Source organism: Nyctereutes procyonoides, unplaced genomic scaffold, assembly GCF_905146905.1.
Source record: "Nyctereutes procyonoides isolate TBG_1078 unplaced genomic scaffold, NYPRO_anot_genome, whole genome shotgun sequence".
NCBI lineage: Eukaryota > Metazoa > Chordata > Mammalia > Carnivora > Canidae > Nyctereutes > Nyctereutes procyonoides.
Genome location: NW_026575051.1, coordinates 28,221,776 through 28,244,441, shown reverse-complemented (window position 1 = coordinate 28,244,441; position 22,666 = coordinate 28,221,776). Strand labels below are relative to the sequence as shown.

Here is a 22,666-nt window from a genome sequence, read left to right as displayed (position 1 = left end):
CTTTGAGAGCTTAACCTTAGGCGAAAGAATGCATCTTTTAGATCTAACACCGTATACCAGACATGGCTTGGGGGTAAGGTGCTGAGCAAGTTGTAGGGATTCGGCACCGTGGGATGTATGTCCTCTGTCCTCCAGTTAACCTCTCGTAAATCTTGTACCGGCCGGTAATCTCCTGTGCCGGGTTTTTTTACGGGTAATAGAGGAGTATTCCAGGGCGACTGGCAAGGTATTAAAATGCCCAATTGTAATAGTCTCTGTATATGGGGCCGAATGCCTTCTTTGGCCTCTTTGCTCATTGAATATTGCCGGATCGATATGGGGGTGGCCGAGGGTTTTAAGTTTATAATTATGGGCGGCTGGTTTACAGCTAGTCCCATTCCGGCCGTTTCCACCCAGGCCTGAGAGTAGTTAGTGAGCCATTCAGAATCTAGGGGCTGCACGGACGGTGGAGAGTCCTCGTGCAGCCGGTGTTCATCCTCTAGGCGCAAGGTCAGTACCTGGAGGGGCTGCCCTCCCGCGCCAGTAATAGTGGCCCCTTTTTGCTGAAAATGTATCTGGGCCCCTACTTTTGAAAGAAGGTCTCTGCCTAGGAGAGGGTAAGGGCAGTCTGGGACCAGTAAGAAGGAATGCGTTACTTGCCCAGTGCTCAGGTGGACCTTCCGTTCGGTTGTCCATCGATATAACTTGCCTCCAGTTGCCCCCTGAACCCAAGACGTTTTAGAGCTCAAGGGTCCTTTTGCCTCAGTTAAAACTGAATGTTGAGCTCCCGTATCGACCAGGAAGGTCACCGGCTGTCCCCCCACTTTAAGGGTTATCCGAGGCTGGGGGGGGGGGTTTCCTGGCCCTGACATCCCTAATCTTCATCTTCTAGGGACAAAACAGGAATGGGCTTCTTTTTAGGTCCCTGCGTTTGGCCCTTCCTTGGGCAATCTTTAACCCAATGTCCTTTTTCCTTGCAGTAGGCACACTGGTCTCGTTCAACCCGTGGTCCTCTTTTGTCTCCCAGGTCCCTACTCTGTCCTGACTTACTCTGCCCTGAGCCCTGTACTACGGTGGCCAGTATAGCCTTCTATTAACCTCTGCAGAAAACCTGCCGGCGTCTCATCTTTTCCCTGCACTATAGCACGTACCTTTGCCAAATTGGTGGGGCGACGCCCTGCCCCTTTGAGACCCGCTAGGAGTACCTGGCGATAGAGACGGAGCCGCTCCCTACCAGCAACAGTGTCGTAGTCCCAGGTCGGGCGAACCAAGGGGAAAACATCCTCAATTTCATTAGGCAGCTGGGTCGGCCTCCCATCCGCCCCCGGGACGCGCTGTCTCTCCTCCGTGGTGAGGAAAGTCTGCAGGAGCTGTTGGCGGTCATCCTAGGTCGGCTGGTGGAGGTGTCCATTGGGTCCTGGCTGGAAGACTAGGGCCTTCACCTGCAAGATAATGTCAGTATTATCCTGGGCCACCCGACGTTGAAAGCCGGCCACTCTGAGGAGCAGAAGGTGACCCATCTTCGTCTTCTGACTTCGACCGACAGATTGTGTGCCCGGCCGGCGACTTCTTTCCAGTGATCTAGAGTGAGGCTTAAAGGGGTGGTTACAGTCTGCCCCAGGGGTGTAGAGAAGGGGTGAGCGGTGAGGAGGAGGACAGGAAAGGAAGAAAAACACGGAACGAACAGACGCACACGAACGACAGGACTGGCGCGGCAGATTCAGATGGGAGCGGTCGCGAACCACGACCTTCCCCGAAGAGGAGGGAGTGCCGGGGCTCCGTTCCTCTTCCAGACCACTCCGGAGTCCGACTCCGGAGGGGGACCAGGGGTCTCGGGCACGTCTGCCTCCCCCGCTGGTCCAAATACAGAATACAGAGTACAGCGTCCTGCAGGCACAATACAGACCCGGCACAAAACAGACCCGGCCAGTCAGACAAACGGACGAGACAGATATGACATTTAGCGAGCTCGGTCTTACCTCCTGCCAGTCTTAGGATTGAGTCTGGGGTGTCTCAGATCCCGGACGAGCCCCCAAATGTTGGACCCTGGCTCACGGGTGCCAACGTGTCCCGGTGGACGCCCCAGAGACTCAGACCCCAGACAGGCAGATGCAATTAGCAAGAGGGTTTATTGAACGTTTGCGCAAACGGGCTCTCCGCCTCCGAGGAGGAAAAGAGCCCCAATTAGCAATTACAGGTGTCTTTTAAAAGGCAAAAGGAAAGAAACTTCCTAAAGACAAAAGAACCGCGGGAGTCGCATGGCATCCAGGTTGATCCCCATCCAGGGGAGGGTCAACATGAACCTATTCAGGGACATTCCAATCAGGGTGTGGGGGGGAAACGGTTTTCTTATTGTAAACAGAATGCTTTTAGTTGCTAAAATTTCAGGAAGAAGACTGGATGGGCTGCCTCTGGATTAGGGCTGGCCCTACTTACAAGGGGGGAGGTTTCTTCAGGATCAACTTCCCATTTAGCTTGTGAAATACAGAGGAGGGAGTAAATGCCTGAATAAATTCAGTTATAGGAAGAAATAGGCAAGGGAGAATGGATGCCATATAGGTAAACTGATAATATTACTTTTCAAATTCTAGATTACATTATCTATAATCTGAAATTAAAAATAAGAAGACTTTGGCATAGGAAAACCAGGTTGTATATTTAGAGTTTAGGAGGATACAGATGAACATAAATTACATTAAATCCTACTCTAAGGTGTATAGATTTATGTATAAAAATAAGAAAACAAGCAAACATTCAAAAACTCCAATATATCTGCTCTTTGCTAATAAAAACTTTATAGAGATAATAAAAATGGAAAAACAATAAACTAAGGTTGTCATAAATGTTAGAGGATCTATTATTTCAATTAAAATGAACATAATATCTGGTGTTGGAAGAGCTATTATCCTTAAAAACATTAACATATTGCCTGGTTTTAATGGCAGATGTGGCAAACACCTTTCAATAGAGACATTGAAGGATTTCATTAAAGTGAAAACATGTGGGAAAGGGATAAACATTTCATTCATTGCTAAAAATAGCATATTATTTAGTCAGACACTGAATAAATTACTAAGAAAATGGGATGCAGACAGGTAAGAATTGAGGGAGAGAGAACAGGAAAACTTATTTTTCTTAAAGATTTTATTTATTTATTTATTTATTTATTTATTTATTTATTTATTTGAAAGAGAGAGCATGAGCAGGAGAGAGGAGCAGAGGAAGAAGCAGACTATTTGCTGAGCAAGGAGCCCAATGTGGGGCTCCATCCCAGGATGCTGAACTAAAGGTTGACTTTCAACTGACTGAGCCACCCAGGTGCCTCAGGAAAGCTCTTAAAACAAAATAGAATGGGGACCTTAATCTGAATGGTCAGTTGGCTAAGAGCATAAATGCCTTGAGCAACTGGCAAATGGATCAAAGAATCAGCTGGTGGAGCTCCATATCTCAGAATTTTACATACTTCACGATTTTACCTTCCGGTGGCACTGAGAATAATATATTACCAAATATTCGGAAGTATAACACTAGATACAATATAGACATAAATAAAGTAGTGTTTATATATTCAGAATTTCTGAATTTCAAGCATTACCTTTAGAAAATCTAGGAAGAAAAATTAAACCTAACAATATTCTACTCAAATTAGAAAATATTTTCTTTCATATTTGGAGCAAATGAATTGGAGTATATTGATTGATAGATTACACACGTCTGCACTCAAAACAAAACACTAAAAGATCATTTGTTTTTATTTACATGCAATCAATCTCTGAAAAGCATTATGCTCTTTCAGCAACTTGATATGTTTGATTTTCCAGGCTTCAGTACCACGTATGTCAAAGTTTGGGCTATAATTTTCTCCATACAACTTTTCTACTATGAGTAGTCAACTCGACTTGACATTTACTCACTGCTAAAGGCATCCCAAAAGGAAATGAAATTATTAGTGTCACTCTAAAAATATTTACAGAAGAGAACCTCTGCATCACTTTATAAGAAGCCAGATATGTTACTGTTGGGCATATGTGAAGAAATAATAAACTTTCGATAAATGCCTCAAATTAGTTGTATAACCGAAATTTATTTCTATGATGTCACTAATGACATAGTTGTCTGAACATTCCTTCTAAGATGTCAAATTCATCACAATTGTCTAAGTTGCCTTTTCCTATATCATTTTTAAGTAAACAAAAATGAAGAAGGAGGATAGCATCAATCCTGGCAATGAGTAACATCATGCACTTCCCAGAAATATTAGGAATATAAGCAAAATACAGTGTGATGATGAGTGAAAAATGAATGAAGAAAATCACAGAGCTGTATCCTAAAACTCTCTTCAGCATAATGGTGGAGAATGTGGAGAAGAGCTAATCTTATCTTCTATTTTAGAAATGTGAGGGCTAGAGAATCTCTTCCATCATTATAAGCCAACTGAATTCCGAAGCTGCTGTTCTGAGGAGTTTCAAAATTTGTAGATAGCCTATTCCAGGATCCCTGGGTGGCTCAGCCATTTAGCGCCTGCCTTCAGCCCAGGGCATGATCCTGAAGTCCCGGGATCAAGTCCCACATCAGGCTCCCTGCATGGAGCCTGCTTCTCCCTCTGCCTCTCCCTCTCCCTCTCTCTGCCCCCACCCCGTGTGTCTCTCGTGAATAAATAAATAAAATCTTTTAAAGAAAGAGAAGAAAGAAGAAAGGAAGAAAGAAAGAAAGAAAGAAAGAGAAAGAAGAAAGAAGAAAGAAAGAAGAAAGAAGAAGAAAGAAAGAAAGAAAGAAAGAAAGAAAGAAAGAAAGAAAGCAACCTATTCCAGCAGAAACCCAGCAGGGAAGAGGGGCTTCTCTCTGATACAGCAACACTCTTCTTGCCAAGGAGAAAGGAAGCCAAAGCAAAGAAGATGGACAAATCCACATCATCACTTTGGCAATGATGCCAAGCTAAGCAGAAAGTTATTGATGCATGAAAATTGATGCATGAAAGTTATTGAAGCAGAAATCAATTGATGCATGATGACTCCTGGTGCTGTCACCCAATAACAGAGCTATCCTGCAAAGACAAAGTGAAATATGTATTCATCAGATTTCCAAAGAATGGTGTTAAAAGGATTAAGCAGCCACCTGATTGACAGTGAGGTGATCCAAAGAGAATGCACCTTCTTCATGGGCATTTAAATACCATATGCAGATCTCTGTATGTGAAAGGTAAAATAGAACAAAACAAACAAACAAACAAACAAAAAAAAAACAATGAGCTTCTAACCCATGCTAAAGCACAAAAGTGGGCTTCAAAATTAGAATGAAAAGCAAATCACTAAAAAAAGAAGTTGTTTTATTGTAAGACTATTACATGATCTAAGTGAAAAAGTTCTTGGTGCAGAATTATATTAAGAAAAAAATTTCCATCTCCCACCCAACACATTGCTCAATATGTCATATTTAATAATTATAGCCTTAAAGTGTCCACTATATCTCTAAATATTTTATAAGTAGTATCTAACATAATCACTACCTGAGAATCATATTTTATTGTCCCCATTTTTAGAGAATGGAGGCTCTGAGATATAACCTATTCAAGTTTACACAGCTACTATAAGGCCTTTGACTCCAGAACACCTGAATCAATGATGCATATTTTTACTCCATATTCCTGTCTCCTGTATGCTTCTATTTTTTTTCTGTAATTATTGAAGTACATATATACAAATATTATGGCACAATTAGAATTAAATTTATATATTATAGTTTATATGGTACATAATGACTTTTTAAAATGCTATCTTTCTAATTCATTACATACAAAACTATCATTTAATTATTACAGATAATATAACCTGTGCCCTCTTAATGTCATTTGTATTATTTTTTGTTTTTAGCCATTATAAACAACAAACAGAACAGAACATAAAACATATCTCTATGCCCATGCATGTGTATATTTCTAGAAATAGAATAAAAGCATTTGGCACTCACTCATAGTGAATGCATGAATTAACTCTGAGACAGAAATAGGCATACTGGAAGTTTATTGTAGCATACTCTTGATGTATGTGCAGTGCTTGTATATGTCATTTATATCCCAATAAAGTTATTTTTTTAAGAAAACATATGTGGGCATAAAAAAAGATGCATATTGGAGCAGAAGCAGAGGATGAATTGCAATGGAAAGACAATGAAAGCTCCCCAATCCCACTGGGAACTCTAGAGCAGGGATGACCCTGGGCGAGCTGTCCCACATTGAGGCATAGGGGCTTAGCCTTTATATCTCTGCATGTACCAGTCATTGAGTATGAGCTGTCCCAAAAAAGACAATGACTTTGAGTGAAGTGGCTCTTTCCAGCTGAGGGCAATTTTTACAGCTGTTGGCCATCAATGTTCCCACTGGAAATGGGGAAAATGAGGGCTTCAGTACTAGGTTATGTAGCATCCACTAGCACATACAATTAATAATGTAGTATTGTGCACTTTAAAATATACTAAGAGGATAGATTTCATGTCAATTGTTCTTATACAAAACATGCACAAAAGAACACAAATTTTTGGAGGTGATGTATATGTTTATTATCTTGATAATAGTGATAGTATCAAAGATGTATGCATATGTCCAAACTCATCAAGATATACTCCTCAAAGGTGTGCAATTTTTGTGTCAGCTATACCACTATACCTGTCTATAAAGGTAAATGAAAGAAAGAAAGAAAGAAAGGAAAGAAAGAAAGAAAGAAAGAAGAAAGAAAGAAAGAAAGAGAAAAATTTAAAAAGAAAAAGGGGCACCTGGGTGGCTCAGTGGTTGAACATCTGCCTTTGGCTCAGGTGGTGATCCTGGGATCCTGGGATTGGCTCTCACATCAGGCTCACCACAGGGAGCCTGCATCTCCCTCTGCCTATGTCTCTGCCTCTCTCTGTGTGTCTCTCATGAATAAATAAAATCTTAAAAAGAAAAGAAAAGAAGAAGGAAGGAAGGAAGGAAGGAAGGAAGGAAGGAAGGAAGGAAGGAAGGAAGAAAGGAAAAGATGAAAAAGAAAGACAGAGAAGAAAGAAAGAAGAAGGAAAGAAAGAAAGAAAGAAAGAAAGAAAGAAAGAAAGAAAGAAAGAAAGAAAAAGAAAGAGAAGAAAAAAATTACCTTAGTATCCTCAGATATTTTTGCTTCTTAGAAGTTCTGTAAAATGCTACTTCAGTATTCTAGTTAGCTACTTTTCCTGGGGTAAATTATAAGAGGATAATTCGTAGGGTAAATTCTAACACCTACCCCTGCAGCTAGTCCACAGGCCATAACTAATATACTTCATTTCTCCTCCCAACCCATTTTATATTCTCTTTACCATCAACTGGAATATCTCTGGTCTTGCTCTAATCCTAGAGATCCATATAGTAATCCATCTACTGGGCTTTGCCATCATGAATACCACTAATAATTCTAATACTACAGCACTTGTTGAGTTTCATAGTGCAAAAGGCAAATCTTTTGCATTTTGGCCTATACCTATTACAAAGTTTTCTGCTCTGTGACTCATTTAATGTGGCCAGCCATTTATATCCCTGGGTCAGTGGGTTGGAGCAATATTTCTGCCATTAGAACCAAAGAGGCCTTCCAAGTGTTGTGCTTCCCTTTTAGTGGTATATAATATAAAATACACTAATTTGTCTTTAGTATGTGAGGTATAAGGTTAAGTAATTTATCTTTGATTTGGAAGAGATATCCCAGCATGATCTAGAACATTGGCTCTCTAACAACTTCATTTGTGCCAGGACCTTGAGTCTACGTAAGGTTTATCTGACACCATCTGGAACAAAAGGTTCAAAGGTTTTCATCCTATTTGCCATTTATTGCTTGTCCAGTTGGAGTAACATAATAATGAATAATGTCATAAATATTATGGATCGGTGTGGCAGTCTGCAGAATGTCCAGATCATCCAGTTACCTTCAGATTATATTATGATACGTGGGAGAGATAATGTAGTCTTGAGACATTAGATGTATACTATTTTTTGTTCCAAATGAATATACGCTGTTTCTGACCCTCCTGCCTGATAGGAATAGAAAAGAAAAGCATTCTGCATTCTTGGTCACATACAGTGTATCTGAGGCAGTGTTACTCTGCTTGGTCAAATATGCTCTCTAGAGCAATGACAGCAATTGAACTACTACTTGGTTGAGCTTTAATTGTCCATTGTCATCTTCAAAGTGATCTATATTTTTTGTAGGGACCAGTCTGGTGAATGGAGTGGAGACGTGATAGTGGACCTGCCTTTTTCCTGAATAGTGGCACCATTTCTGCTTTTTCTCTAGGGTACTATGTTGTTTTTAATTTATGTTACTGGCTGGAAAGTGAGAGTTTAGTGAGGAGACCGGTTTAGTGACTTCCAATTAGCATTCTTTAGAATTCTAATTCTCAGGCAAAGAAACATTGTGAAAGTTCTACCAACTAAAAAGTAAGTCCATTTCAAGTATATATTTAGGGTCTGGGAAATGGCAGTTGAAAGTAGTGGACCCACTGTGAGCTACACCTGGGCCAGGTACATTTATTACCTTGCCTCCATATGCCTCCATTCTAAAACTAGGGCAATGAAGCTTCTGAAACCTAGATTTCAATGTCACATTGAATTCAAGTCCAACATCCTTGAAATGTTTGCCATTCTTTCTCCTAAATGTAGTTTAAAAGTAAATGGCTATAGATCCTGTTGGTGGAATCATTGCTATATCTTGTGATTATAGTATGTTTTCTCCTGGGCATCTGGCCTCTCTTTCAGTCAGTGGATTTGAGGTCTGAAACCTAGGGAAGGGATCATCATTTTTAGCTGGGGAGGCTCCCTCAGCCTCCTAATTGTACAGTCATGATTCTTTAATTATCTAAGTTGAAAAATATCCTGGTATGCTAATCTATCCTGCTCCTAAAGACAATGTATTTTATTAAATATTTCCATGGTGCTCTGAGGATCAGGGCCAGCCTTTCTACCTCACTAACCTTGGTGATCATTATAATTGTGCCTTACTTGCTCTGAAGATTAAGCACCACCACCTAGTCCTTTTAAATTCCCCCAATCCTATGATTTCTACTTCTGACAGAAGCCAATTTTGGTAATAGTATTTCCTATAATCAGTCCTGATGTGCAAGGGATGACTAACACTAAGATTCTCAATGAAGCTGATGCTCCTCTGAAAAGCATAGGTATTACCACTTTGTTAAAAAGAGTGGTCTCCACAACCTCTTGCAGAACAAGACCAGTTTTGTGCCCCAATGTAAAATATATAGTTTAGCATGCTTATTTTTCCGAGCTTTTGATTTCTTTTTGACTACTTAGCATAATAATTCTGGTGTTTCTTCCTTAGCTATTATGGACCATCAATTTATGCAAGCTTCTAAGGATTAACTAGCCAAGTGTCAGGAAGGATCCAGTCAAAAAATAGGAATATACATATAGATAACTTCCCTGTAGCCCTTATGAGACAGGTGACCCTTAATTGACATTTTTTTGTGAGATTTTTTTGCTGCTCCCTTCCTTCTCCCTTTTTCTCTTTTTCATCTCTATTTCCCTTATTCCTAAAGTCTCATACTTCCTTTAAAAAGAAATAAAAAGCAGTGTGAATATTATCTAGATTATTTTAAAGGAGAGAATTTTAATTTTTCTAAAGACTTTTTATTTATTCATGAGAGACACAGAAAGAGAGAGGCAGAGACACAGGCAGAGGGAGAAGCAGGCTCCATGCGGAGAGCCCGGTGTGGGACTCAGTCCCGGGTCTCCAGGATCACACCCTGGGCTGAAGGCGGCACTAAACCGCTGAGCCACCCGGGCTTCCCGAGAATTTTAAATTTTAATGAAAAATATCCCCACAGTGATTTTTTTATATCTCTAAGTACTTATTATCTTTCTTCTTAAATGTTTGTTTCACGTTTTTGATACTGGCTAACCAAAATTGTGCTAGAGTTCAAAATTAATTGTATTGTATGCATGCAGCCTAGAACTAAGAATGCATGATTAGTAATTAGAGTATAAATCGCTGATACATATATATGTCAAACACACATATTTTGTAACAGATATAGCATTTATTATACTGCTAGTCCCAACAACAAACCAAAGATTTATTTCATTTCCTATTTGCTTATAATACGTTTTCAAAATATATGAAAGTACTTAGGCTTTTGCTTGCTCAGTTGATTTTCTTTTGAAACTTAAAGTCTGACATTTATAAAAATTGGAGTTTAAAATGTTTCTCTCTGTAAAACTTCTGACATAATGCACATTTATGAATTATTTTTCAAAATGTTCATAAATTTAAGTTCCATCTCAGTACTTTCATTCCTTTAAATAACACTGCCTCTTATTTTGTATTCTAAATATCTGTCTCCTACTCAAACTGTACTTGAAAGAAAAAAATATATGTCGAGATTTTGTATATTCTCTAACTGTATTTAAAATGTTATATATATATGTATTTTTAAATGCAATTTGGATAGTGTTTGAGCACAGCATATATACTTTATATTATACATTCTCATTCACATGCATACATAGATAAAAATTTAGAGTAATAGGGTACAACTATAAATTTATCCAAATATTTAGAAAATTATATTTAAAAATAGTCTTACATTGACTTGTCCAAAGGATCCATTTTGGGAAAAACCAAGAGCCAGAAGCAATACTTACTTGTTCAAGAAAATTGACACACCATCAATTTGTTTTGTTTACACACACACACACACACACACACACGCAACCACACATGCATGCACACATACACCATCAAAACACAAGCATGAAATATAAAATATAAAAACTAAAAGCTATTAAATTTATACATTTTAAATATAAACTGAGGTTATGATTAATCATAAGTTGAATCATGCAATTTTCACATCACTCATCTTTGTAGCATTAGCCATATTCCCACCTACCCAGAAGATGCTAGCTTCAACTATCTTGTACTCAGCCTTTTTATGCAAGTCTTTTATTTCACCTTTTTTAGATTATCATTTTAAAAACTCACTTTTTTAAAAAAATTCACTTTCAAGATTATTTTCTTATGTTTGTTGAAGCTTTAAAAAACCTACTAACGGGATGCCTGAGTGGCTCAGTGGTTGAGTGACTGCCTTTGGCTTAGGGCGTGATCCCGGAGTACCGGGATGGAGTCCCATATCAGGCTCCCCGCGCGGAACCTGCTTCTCCCTCTGCCGTATCTCTGTCTCTCTCTTTCCGTGTCGCTCATGAATAAATAAATAAAATCTTAAAAAAAAAAAAAACACTAAAATCTGACTATCAATATCAGGGATCATATGTTCAATTCTTATGGCTTCCATATTATGATCATTTTGGCAAGAATGTGTATCTACTTTTACTGTCTAACGTTTAGTTGACTCTGTGTTCTAGTCCCAGATTTAAGTGTGTGAATTTTGGCTTTTGTTCCAAATACAACATGCATTTCACCAGATTTTCTTCTGGTTTTAAATGTGAGTGTACTTGAAGTTTGACCCAGTGCATTTTGTGTTTCTGCTTGGCTGGTGCTTTAGCTTTTTGCTATGAGATAAGGAATCCTTTGAATCTTGAAAAAACCTAGAATTATTTTTGGAGATGCTAATCAACAACCTGAATCCACAACTGTGAAGAAGTCTATTGATCAGCTGCCTTTTCACACAGCACAGAGATTAAATCATGTAGAATATTAGAAAGGCATAGAGAATTTATATAGAATTATTCCAAGGAAATATACAAATAGTTCATTTGCATCAAAATGTACATTGCTTAAGGAATAAAATAATTCTTTAGGTATAGATAAATGATTTATAAATTTTGTCTATAAATTAATGAATAGTATGTGTTCCATATTATAAAGTGTATATCTTTATATATATATTTATGTTATTAAATATGCATATTTAATGATTCTTGATAGACTGAATAGAAAGATCCTTTTATGTAAATATTAAAATAGAATTCTTGAATTCATGTAGAGCATATATACTCAGTAGTCTCTTCATCCTTAAAAGGAACATAAAAGAAAGACTTGTTTTTACCAATCAAGTGCTTGTAGATATTCTGACTAGTATGATTCTTTCCTACTTATTCTTTGCCATATAGGGGATGTTTTATAAATATAAGTTCAATATAAAATATTGAATATATCACACAATATAGGAGGACTATTCTATATTTTTAACAAATTAACTTTATATTTTTGTTTAAAAAGGCCAAAGTTAAATTTATTTGATGCTAACTTACGGCTGATAATACTTGTTAGACTGGCCCTTGAATTTTTTTATCACAAGCTTTGATTTTTCCAGAGTTCAATATCTGAATTTCTTACTACATATAGGACAGCATTTTAAATCATGCAGTTAATTTAAGTGACTGTATACTAAGCATAGGTACCCTCTCCTTTTCTCCAATCTTCATTGTTGTCATTTTCCTACCTCACCTAATGCAGCATCGTCTTTCTAATACTGAAGCCAAAATCCACCAAGAACTCCCCATTCCTCACTCTGCCTCATCACCTTTACTAATCATTGTCCAGATCTTCTCAAACCTACATAAGAAATGTATGGCATAGGAATGCCTGGATGGCTCAGCGGTTTGGCGCCTGCCTTTGGCCCGAGGCGTGGTCCTGGGGTCCCAGATCAAGTCCCACATCAGGCTCCCTGCATGGAGCCTGCTTCTCCCTCTGCCTGTGTCTCATGAATAGATAGATGAAATATTAAAAAAGAAGAAGAAGAAAGAAATGTATGGCATACCTAATTTTAATGCCTTTGCTTAGGTCCTCATAATCTCTTAAAAAAATAATAGCTTCCTGAAAGATCTTCATGCTACCAGGCTCTCCCTATTTTATTCATCTTCTACTCAGTAACAATGTCACTATCATACTTAAAAACAAGAAAATGTTAAATATCTTCAAGAGTATTGCAAAAGAAGGTAGTTTCACTGTTGTTGCTATTGTTTTCAATAGCCTTACTACAACTTTTTAGGCCATCACCATTGTGTTATTTCACCCCATATCAATCTTCTGCGATGTTTTACGTCTTTACACTTTCGTGATGCTCTTCAGAATGGCTTTTGGTCCTGTTTTCTACCTTTAATGTTACTAATGAAATAAACGCCTTATTTGAGATCAATTTTACTAATCTAAGTGAGCTAAATGGTTTTCCACATTTTTTTCTAAAAGGATCACAGTGGTCAAGAGTAAAGTGGTCAAGTGACCTGACCATCTTATAATTAATTTTTTTAAAGATTTCATTTATGTATTTGAGAGAGAGAGAGAGAGAGAAGAGAGAGAGAGAGAGAGAGAGAACTTGAATGGGAGGGAGGGGACAGAGGAGAGGGAGAAGCAGTCTCTCCACTGAGCAGGGAGTGTGACACAGGGTTGATCTCAGGATCTCCAGATCACGGCCTGAGCCAAAGACAGATGCTTAACTAACTGAGCTGCCCAGGCACCTCCAATCCATTATTAATATAGTTTTATTAATGGTATACTTAATAAGATAACCAAATGAATGAACAAATAGGTGAATGGATAAAACAATAACGTAAAGAATAAATGACTTGAGTAGCCTGTATTTTTTGTCTTCCTTTTACCTTTTACGTACCCTCAACTTTTTAAGACATTAAAAATATAATAATACTATTTTATTATTTATAATCTTATTGTTTCTTTTTCATCTATCAGTTTCAATTGAAATTTTATTTTGCATACAATTAATGGCTGCAACAAGCAATAAGTGCCTTAATTTGTATAAGGAGAGTCTTTTTGTTTTTATTTATTTATTTTTTTAAGATTTATTTATTTATGAGAGACACAGACTGAGAGAGAGAGTCAGAGACATAGGCAGAGGGAGAAGCAGGCTCCTTGCAGGGAGCCTGATGCAGGACTCGATCCTGGTTCCCAGGGTCACAACCTGAGCTGAAGGCAGGTGCCCAACCACTGAGCCACCCAGTCATCTCTAAGGAGAGTCTCTTTAATTATGTATACTGTTAGGCTTATATTTATAAGTTGATAGGCAAAAAAAAGCTGGTCTACTCATATAAATCAAATGTACATAAAGATTGCCAAATAATATTTAGCCATTGCATATAAATATTTATGGTAAGATAAACATATAAAATGGTTAATATTTAGAAATGTGAATCTACTAAGATTTTTGAAACTATTTTTTTATGAATACTCCTTTGTCCTATTTTATAACAATGACATGTACTTTATTTTCTATTATTAACTTTGGTTCTATAAATCAACATTTAACAATTAAAATGTTCTTACTTAGAAGGAATTCAATGTATTTTATGCCAGTGAATTTTTGGTTATCTCAAGAGGGAAGACAGCAAATTAGAATATATTAGTCTACCTTTAAGTACACATTAAATTAGTTTTCAAGTGTTTACTATGGGAAATTGTATATCTAAAAAGTCATAGAGCATGTGTTTTTACTTGTTTGGTTTTTCAGACCATAAAAATTCTACTTCTAGCTGTGAGTTTGGTAAATCTTGCCAGTTCTTACTGAATCCTGAAATTATTTCATGATACAACCTAAAACCAGATTCGAGTTCTCACATAAAACATGTTTTTCTAGCCATCAGAGACTAGTTTCCATGACATGTATAAAAGCAGATTCAAATATATAAATGTATAGGTCTGATTGTCAGTCAAAAATAGTGACTTTCTTCTTCAGAACTTTATTTTCTACAAATATCCATTCATCTCTAGAGGCCTCACCTTGGCATCATCAGTCCTATTGACATATGGCCAGATGCTTTCTTGAGGATTTGATCCTTATAAGGACACCACATGAAATCTTGGGCCACCTGTTATTTGAGAAGATAAAACAAACAGTCAGCACATATGTTAAATATTCAAGCATTATTGGTTACTCACAGGGAACTCAAAGTATTCAAGCTGAAATTATGTACTCAAGAAAGAATACAATAAAAAGAAAAACAAATATTTATGCAACACCACTTAGAAGTAAAGCTACTTTAAATAAAATAAATGCACTGAAGCTATTTTGTTTTGATTTAATTGCACATAACTTTAACAGTATTTCACAAGATATTGCATAGTCTTATAATAGATTTGAAACCTTCAAGGAAGAAAAAAAAGAAAAGAAAGAAAAGAGAGAAACTTGGAGGAAGAGGTCTAGGCTTCGGATCTCAAGTTTACCAACCAGGTAGCTTCAGCTAAGTCACTTTTCTCCTTTACACTTCTGGGTATCTCACCTACAAAGTTAGAATAATTTAAAAAAAAAAATACCTCGTTTACTTGTTTCAGAGTTTTACTGGAGTTATCAAATTGAAAAATATATTTGACCATTTTAAAATAAGATGTGATTGAAAAATAAATGAAAAGTACCACTAGAAATTGAAGCATTGTTGAGGTGCATATTTTATTTAGGCATAAATAGGATCACACATTCCTTTAAAAATCTGTGACACATTTAATGTAATCCCTATCAAAATACCATGGACTTTCTTCAGAGAGTTAGAACAAATTATTTTAAGATTTGTATGGAATCAGAAAAGACCCCGAATAGCCAGGGGAATTTTAAAAAAGAAAACCAGAGCTGGGGGCATCCCAATGCCAGATTTCAGGTGGTACTACAAAGCTTTGTTCATCAAGACAGTGTGGTACTGGCACAAAAACAGACACATAGATCAATGGAACAGAATAGAGAATCCAGAAGTGGACCCTCAACTTTATGGTCAACTAATATTCGACAAAGGAGGAAAGACTATCCACTGGAAGAAAGACAGTCTCTTCAATAAATGGTGCTGGGAAAATTGGACATCCACATGCAGAAGAATGAAACTAGACCACTCTCTTGCACCATACACAAAGATAAACTCAAAATGGATGAAAGATCTAAATGTGAGACAAGATTCCATCAAAATCCTAGAGGAGAACACAGGCAACACCCTTTTTGAACTTGGCCATAGTAACTTCTTGCAAGATACATCCATGAAGGCAAGAGAAACAAAAGCAAAAAATGAACTATTGGGACTTCATAAGATAAGAAACTTTTGCACAGCAAAGGATACAGTCAACAAAACTAAAAGACAACCTACAGAATGGGAGAAGATATTTGCAAATGATGTATCAGATAAAGGGCTAGTATCCAAGATCTATAAAGAACTTATTATTATTATTATTTTATTGTTTATTCATGATAGTCACAGAGAGAGAAAGAGAGAGGCAGAGACACAGGCAGAGGGAGAAGCGGGCTCCATGCCAGGAGCCCGACGTGGGACTCGATCCCGGGACTCTGGGATGGCGCCCTGGGCCAAAGGCAGGCGCCAAACCGCTGAGCCACCCAGGGATCCCCTATAAAGAACTTATTAAACTCAACAGCAAAGAAACAACCAATCCAATCATGAAATGGGCAAAAGACATGAAGAGAAATCTCACAGAGGAAGACATAGACATGGCCAACATGCACATGAGAAAATGCTCCGCATCACTTGCCATCAGGGAAATACAAATCAAAACCACAATGAGATACCACCTCACACCAGTGAGAGTGGAGAAAATTAACAAGGCAGGAAACAACAAATGTTGGAGAGGATGTGGAGAAAGGGGAACCCTCTTGCACTGTTGGTGGGAATGTGAACTGGTGCAGCCACTCTGGAAAACTGTGTGGAGGTTCCTCAAAGAGTTAAAAATAGACCTGCCCCAGGACCCAGCAATTGCACTGCTGGGGATTTACCCCAAAGGTACAGTTGCAGGGAAACACCGGGATAGCCGCACCCCGATGTTTCTAGCAGCAATGCCCACAATAGCCAAACTGTGGAAGGAGCCTCGGTGTCCATCGAAAGATGAATGGATAAAGAAGATGTGGTCTATGTATACATTGGAATATTCCTCAGCCATTAGAAATGACAAATACCCACCATTTGCTTCGACATGGATGGAACTGGAGGGTATTATGCTGAGTGAAATAAGTCAATCGGAGAAGGACAAACATTATATGGTCTCATTCATTTGGGGAATATAAAAAATAGTGAACAGGAATAAAGGGGAAAGGAGAAAAAAATGAGTGGGAAGTATCAGAAAGGGAGACAGAACATGAAAGACTCGTAACTCTGGGAAACGAACTAAGGGTGGTGGAAAGGGAGGTGGGCGGGGGGTGGGGTTGACTGCGTGATGGACACTGAGGAGGGCACTTGACGGGATGAGCACTGGGTGTTATTCTATATGTTGGCAAATTGAACACCAATAAAAAATAAATTTATAAAAAAAAATAAAAATAAAAATAAAAATCTGTGACAGCTCCTACTAACCACCATAGGTGGCTAGGCATTGCTCATGTCAGACACCATATATACTTTATTCATTATATCATTTAATCTTTACAATAATTCTCTGAGATTACCAATTTCATCAAGCTCTCGAAACCCCAATTTCTCAAATGAGAGAATTCAAGTAAGTTTATATGATACCAACTGAAGACCATATATCCATTAATATTTATAATATGTTCAGCATATATTATGTACATGAGAATATGGAGATTCAGATTCACACTGAGAAGCCAGAAGTTTAATTAGTGGAAGCTAGTCATGGAACCGTTTATAATTTTTATTTATAAAAATTTTTAAAGATCATGACAAACAACCTTTAGAACAAGATGAAATCATATGCAGGATTAGTAAATAACTGATAGTATGGTGCTATTTGAACTAAAAAAATTCTGATTGTGGTCTGAGAGATGCTAAATGGTTGATGATTAGACTGAGCTAGAGTCTGTGATGTACAGACAAGATCCAAATGCTTTACTTTTTATTTATTTGATTTCTCCTCAATTTTCCCACATTATTCAAATATTAGAGGAAAGATGTTTTTAAAAGCAGGCCAAATCTGAAACAAAATCCAGATGCTTAGTATAAAGAAACACCTTGTTATAAATACTCTGATGATTATAAGAATCACATGTTGTTAAAGATATTGAATTAAATGTCATCTCAGGCTTATAAACAGTGAAAATTATTTTACATAAAAGAAATAATTGAGGAAATTTTCTCAATTGGTAATTAAGCTCAATAGTTGCTAAAATTGAAATTGGTAGCACTGTTGTTCTCTGATCTGTCTCAGTGGCCTACTATGTTAGAAATTTACCAAATGCTTTGTAAATCTTATTTTAGCCATTGCAGTCACTCTTGCAGTAATGTGCATTGAATTGTCTCAGGGAATTACGCAAACAATGTTTTTAAAATGTGTATAATTTCTTAATCTTGTTATAAATAAAAATACCACAAATTAGCTCAACATAATAATTCACTGAAAATGCAAAGAATAAATATGAAAGAGTACTATTCATACTTTAAAAATTTTCTTTCAGCTGTGAATGTACATCTGGATGGACTGGACAAAACTGTAGTGAAGAAACAAATGAATGTGACTCTGACCCATGCATGAATGGAGCTCTCTGTCATGAGTCTACCATTCCTGGGCAATTTGTATGCCTATGCCCACCCTTTTATACTGGAAAATTTTGCCATCAACACTATAACCCCTGTGATCCACTCAGTGACCCTTGCAGAAACAACTCAACATGCTTGACTTTGGTAAATGGAACTCATTTTTGCGTGTGTAGAGAAGGTAAGAACTTACATTTGTTTTAATGTGTTTTTTTTTTTTCACTCTTTTGTTTGTTTGGTTTATTTTGTTCTAATGGGATTACGGATCCTTAAAAATGAGTGAGAGAACACTTATATGCATTGGAGAATCAGGAAGTATTTGCCTCCAAATACAGGAATAGAAACAGACTGGAGAAATAATCCAAAAAAGTTTACCTAATTAGTATGAGGGTGCTGAGGAGAGGGAGAGGAGAAGGCAAAACTTTGTTCTTTTTGGCTTTTTGTTTGTTTATTTTAAAGAAATCTCTCATTGTTTGTTAACAACTTATTTTTCCTGAATAATCTTAACTATGTAGTGTTCCTAACAATAGCAGTCAGTTAGAAATGAGCATAGATAGAATCTTGGGTAATCAAATGCTTCACTGTAATTTTTCTCATGGAGCTACCTATGAACATCACTAATTTCCACTTTGATTACTAAGCTCATATCATGTGACGCTGGTGGCTACTTTGTACTATAAAACAGAATCTATGAAGGTGATAGAAAATGGGTAGATTAAAAGACATTATTGGAGCTCCCGAATCCAGCTGTTCCTAAAGCAAATTACTTTTGGCTTTCTGGGTCATATCAGCCAATAATAACTTATACTATTTTGAAAGATTCTTGATTAGGATCTCTTCAGAGGTAACTTAAAGAGATCTGATTAGTGCACAGGTGATCTGTATAGATGTTTACTGCTCATGTACTGCTTTCTACTCAAGAGCTATTACCATCTTCAGCAGGAATGCTTCTGCCATAAAACTAGCACATTGTAGGTTTTCAATATAACAGGAATGTATCATAAGCACAGTATAAAAAACACATTGTGTATAAAAATCTACAACTCATTTATTTTCTAATACCAAATTCTGGCTTCATGTCTCTTTCCTTGTTACTGATTCTACTGGAAGAGAGGTTTACTAAAGATAAGGACAAAACTTATTTACTCTTCTGTCCCAAAAGGTCAGCTTCAACTATACCAATTAATTAGTGTCTTAGAGATGTTTCTGTTTCTTTTTATAAACCCTCCTGTATATGGATGTAGAGGATGTGGAGGATCCTCATATAGAGGATGATCTATTATAAGGCTAAAGAGGCAAGTCTTTGAATATACATGACAAAACTTCTTGACGTTCTGAGGGATAGGAACTACAAACTGGACAGCCATTAGTAATTGTTTTTGCAAAAATTACATGGGATTTATGAAGCAAATAGTGTGGGCACATAAGGTATATGGACAAATGTTTGAAGCAATAAGTCAGGAAAAGAAAAGTAGGAAAAAATGTGAGTGGGACATTTGATACCCTGCAAACCTCAGTAATTATAAAGTACATGATTTAAATGGATAAATGGGATCTAACTACTATAAAAAATGTTTACTTACTGTTGCCTTTAGTAGTTCAATCTCTGTAGTAGATCAAAAACTAAAGCCTGTGACATTGCTTTAAAAAGCTACCACGGAATGTTGAAAAGAGGTTGACTGTGGAATATTTTAGACACTATGCTGAGTTACTTTAATACCTGTTGTTTGAAATAGGATCTATGTCAAAGCCATCATATTATTTTTAAAAGAAAATATTCTGATCAAATTCCATTTCAAAAGCACTGAAATTTAAAACCACAAAGAATTCCAAGACTTAACCTCTTATACAGATAGAGGATTTGGAAGCTCCCCTGGAATTCTTTGCAAGCTGTTGGTGTTTGCCAAATGACTAGAATATAGGGCATCACAAGAAAAGAGATTTAAGGCTTAAGGTCTAGAAGTTCAGCATATGCATTTTTGAAATTCTGTTAACAGTTTTTAGGCAGTCTACAAGGTCTGTCACAATTTAAATATGAATATAAATAAAATCCCAAAACCAGAGTAATAATGTGACTAGGTACTAGACAACTAAGTTATAAATGGCATTAAAATTCACTCTGAAGAATCAGCAACTAGAATAACTGACACTTTGATTTATGCCAAATTGAATGTTCACCAAGTAAACTATTTTGCTTAGTGTGATTGAAACTTATAGTCAAAACAATCTAATCCATTTGGGTCCAATGTGAGCTACTTAAAAATTATAGGTGTAGTAAAACACCAGACCTATCGTGATCATGTTTTGCAAGAGAAAGTAGGAGCAGTGCTTCTATCTTCTGTTTAGAACTGAAGTGAGTTGATTTGGTCCCTATGAATATTGAACATTTTCTAGTGGAAAAGAGGCAGACAGAAAAGCATTTAGCAGTAATAATTCAATACAGGTTTGTTTTATATAAAATCCTATTTGTTTAAACAATTTCTGTAATAAAAAATCAGTGCTTTAATAAGTACAAAAATAGCAGACAGAAAGAAAAATATAATTTCACAAGATTCCTAGAAAAAAATGGGGTTTACTCTAGGTCACTTATAGTGTTAGTTTTTGGTGATTTAGTATGCAATCAGTTTACACACCTCAACATTTATTTCATACTACGCATTTTTTTTTGCCTCTCTGCAATATGCTCTGTGCATAACACATGCCAATCTTGTGACCACATGTTGGTAGTATTCTAGAAATCTAAAATTGTATTCTTTATTAACTGATTCAACAAGCATTATTGATTTCCTACCATGTGTCAAGTCTTGAGACAGGTTCTGGGGAAATTAAACATGGCAAAGACACACCCTCAAGGAATTTCAAGCAGAGACACATAAATTAACTAACCATTTAAGTACAATAGAGTAAGAGCTTTCTCTTACTTTATGGATGCATACCCCAGCTTTCCTAAGTAGTATGACAACTGTGAGTTATGTTCCACATGATTTCTCAGAGGATCCCAGCAACCTTGGAGTCTTCATTACTCAGAGTAATACCTGCTCATTAAGCCCCGCTCTCCCTTAATTTATTTCATCACTTCCTTGCAATAATTCCTGAAGTCACCTCTCAAATAAGTTACTAGTGTACATACTATTACCTCAATTGTTATCTTGCAAGAACTCAAGCTTAGACAGAGAGAAAAGTCCATCCCTCTGGAATTTATGATTGATCCAAGTCAGCATGGGACTGAAATATTGACAGAGCCCTTCCTTGGAATTGACAATAAGAGGAAAAACTTCCTCTCTTTGCCCGAGCTTTCCATTTGGCGCAGCCAATACCATGTTCCCTTCACATGGAGATCTGAATGCAGTAGGAGAGAAGGGTTTGTCAAAGAACTTGTTACTATGGCTCTTAAATTCTGAAAATTACCAGGTATCCTTCTCAGCTAGGGCACCAATAATGCCATTCCTTGCCGAAGTTAGTATTTTTGTTTGTATTGTATGTGATCAAAAGAGTAATGTCAAATGTGTACAGTATAGGAAAAGAGCTAATTAAGGACAAGAAGTTGAATAAACTGAGTCCAACTTCAGGCTTGTAGAAATGTAATATAAGAATGATAGGAATTTTACAGAGGTAGAAATGACTTTGGATAAAATGTGTGTGAATGTGTGTATGGCATGCAGTAGGGTCTCTGTTATTAGCATGCATGTGTATATAGTGAGAGATCTAAAATCATTTCATGTTTAAAATAGATTGCTTTTCTAATATTCTCTTTAGGAAAACTTCTTTATCTTTCTACTCTAAATTATGTTTCAGTTTATAGGCAAGACCATCACGCTACCCAATACTTTCAATTTAATTTAAAGGGCTTAGTTTCCAAATGGAGCCACTTCATCCATATGTCTCCAAGGTGAAAGGAACAAAAGTTTTTTAAACAGTTTTTTAAATGACACTTTACAAAGGATTAAAATGTGGCAAAGAATACTTGTTAAATATCTTAGTGGAAGGAAGAATCAGATCATTTCCATGTGCTATTGATTTACAATTGGGATTCTAAGCTTGATGGATTTGTAGTACCAGAGGAGGCAGTTGCATTTAAATGTGTCTATTACTCTAGCACGTATACTATTATTATGGTAATGCCACATTACCTAAAGCGTATAATTCCATGCACCAAATAAATGTATCACTTGATAATATAGTTTATCTAAATTAAAAATTACTTTTTTGACAACTAAAAACATGTGCTTATGTGGTAGCATGTGTCTATTAGGTTTAAATAGCTGTAGATATTTATATTGGGGAAATTCTTCA

At 36.9% G+C, this 22,666-nt stretch overlaps 1 protein-coding gene across 1 annotated transcript in view; it reads left to right on the top strand.

Moving 5' to 3' along the window:
* The window catches only part of EYS (eyes shut homolog), a 1,553,129-nt gene that overhangs the window by 503,898 nt on the left and 1,026,565 nt on the right, over positions 1–22,666 (top strand). Inside the window, exon 13 of the mRNA XM_055330595.1 lies at positions 18,295–18,554. Coding sequence (XP_055186570.1) covers positions 18,295–18,554 — 260 coding nt within the window. The remainder of the gene's footprint in view (positions 1–18,294; positions 18,555–22,666) is intronic.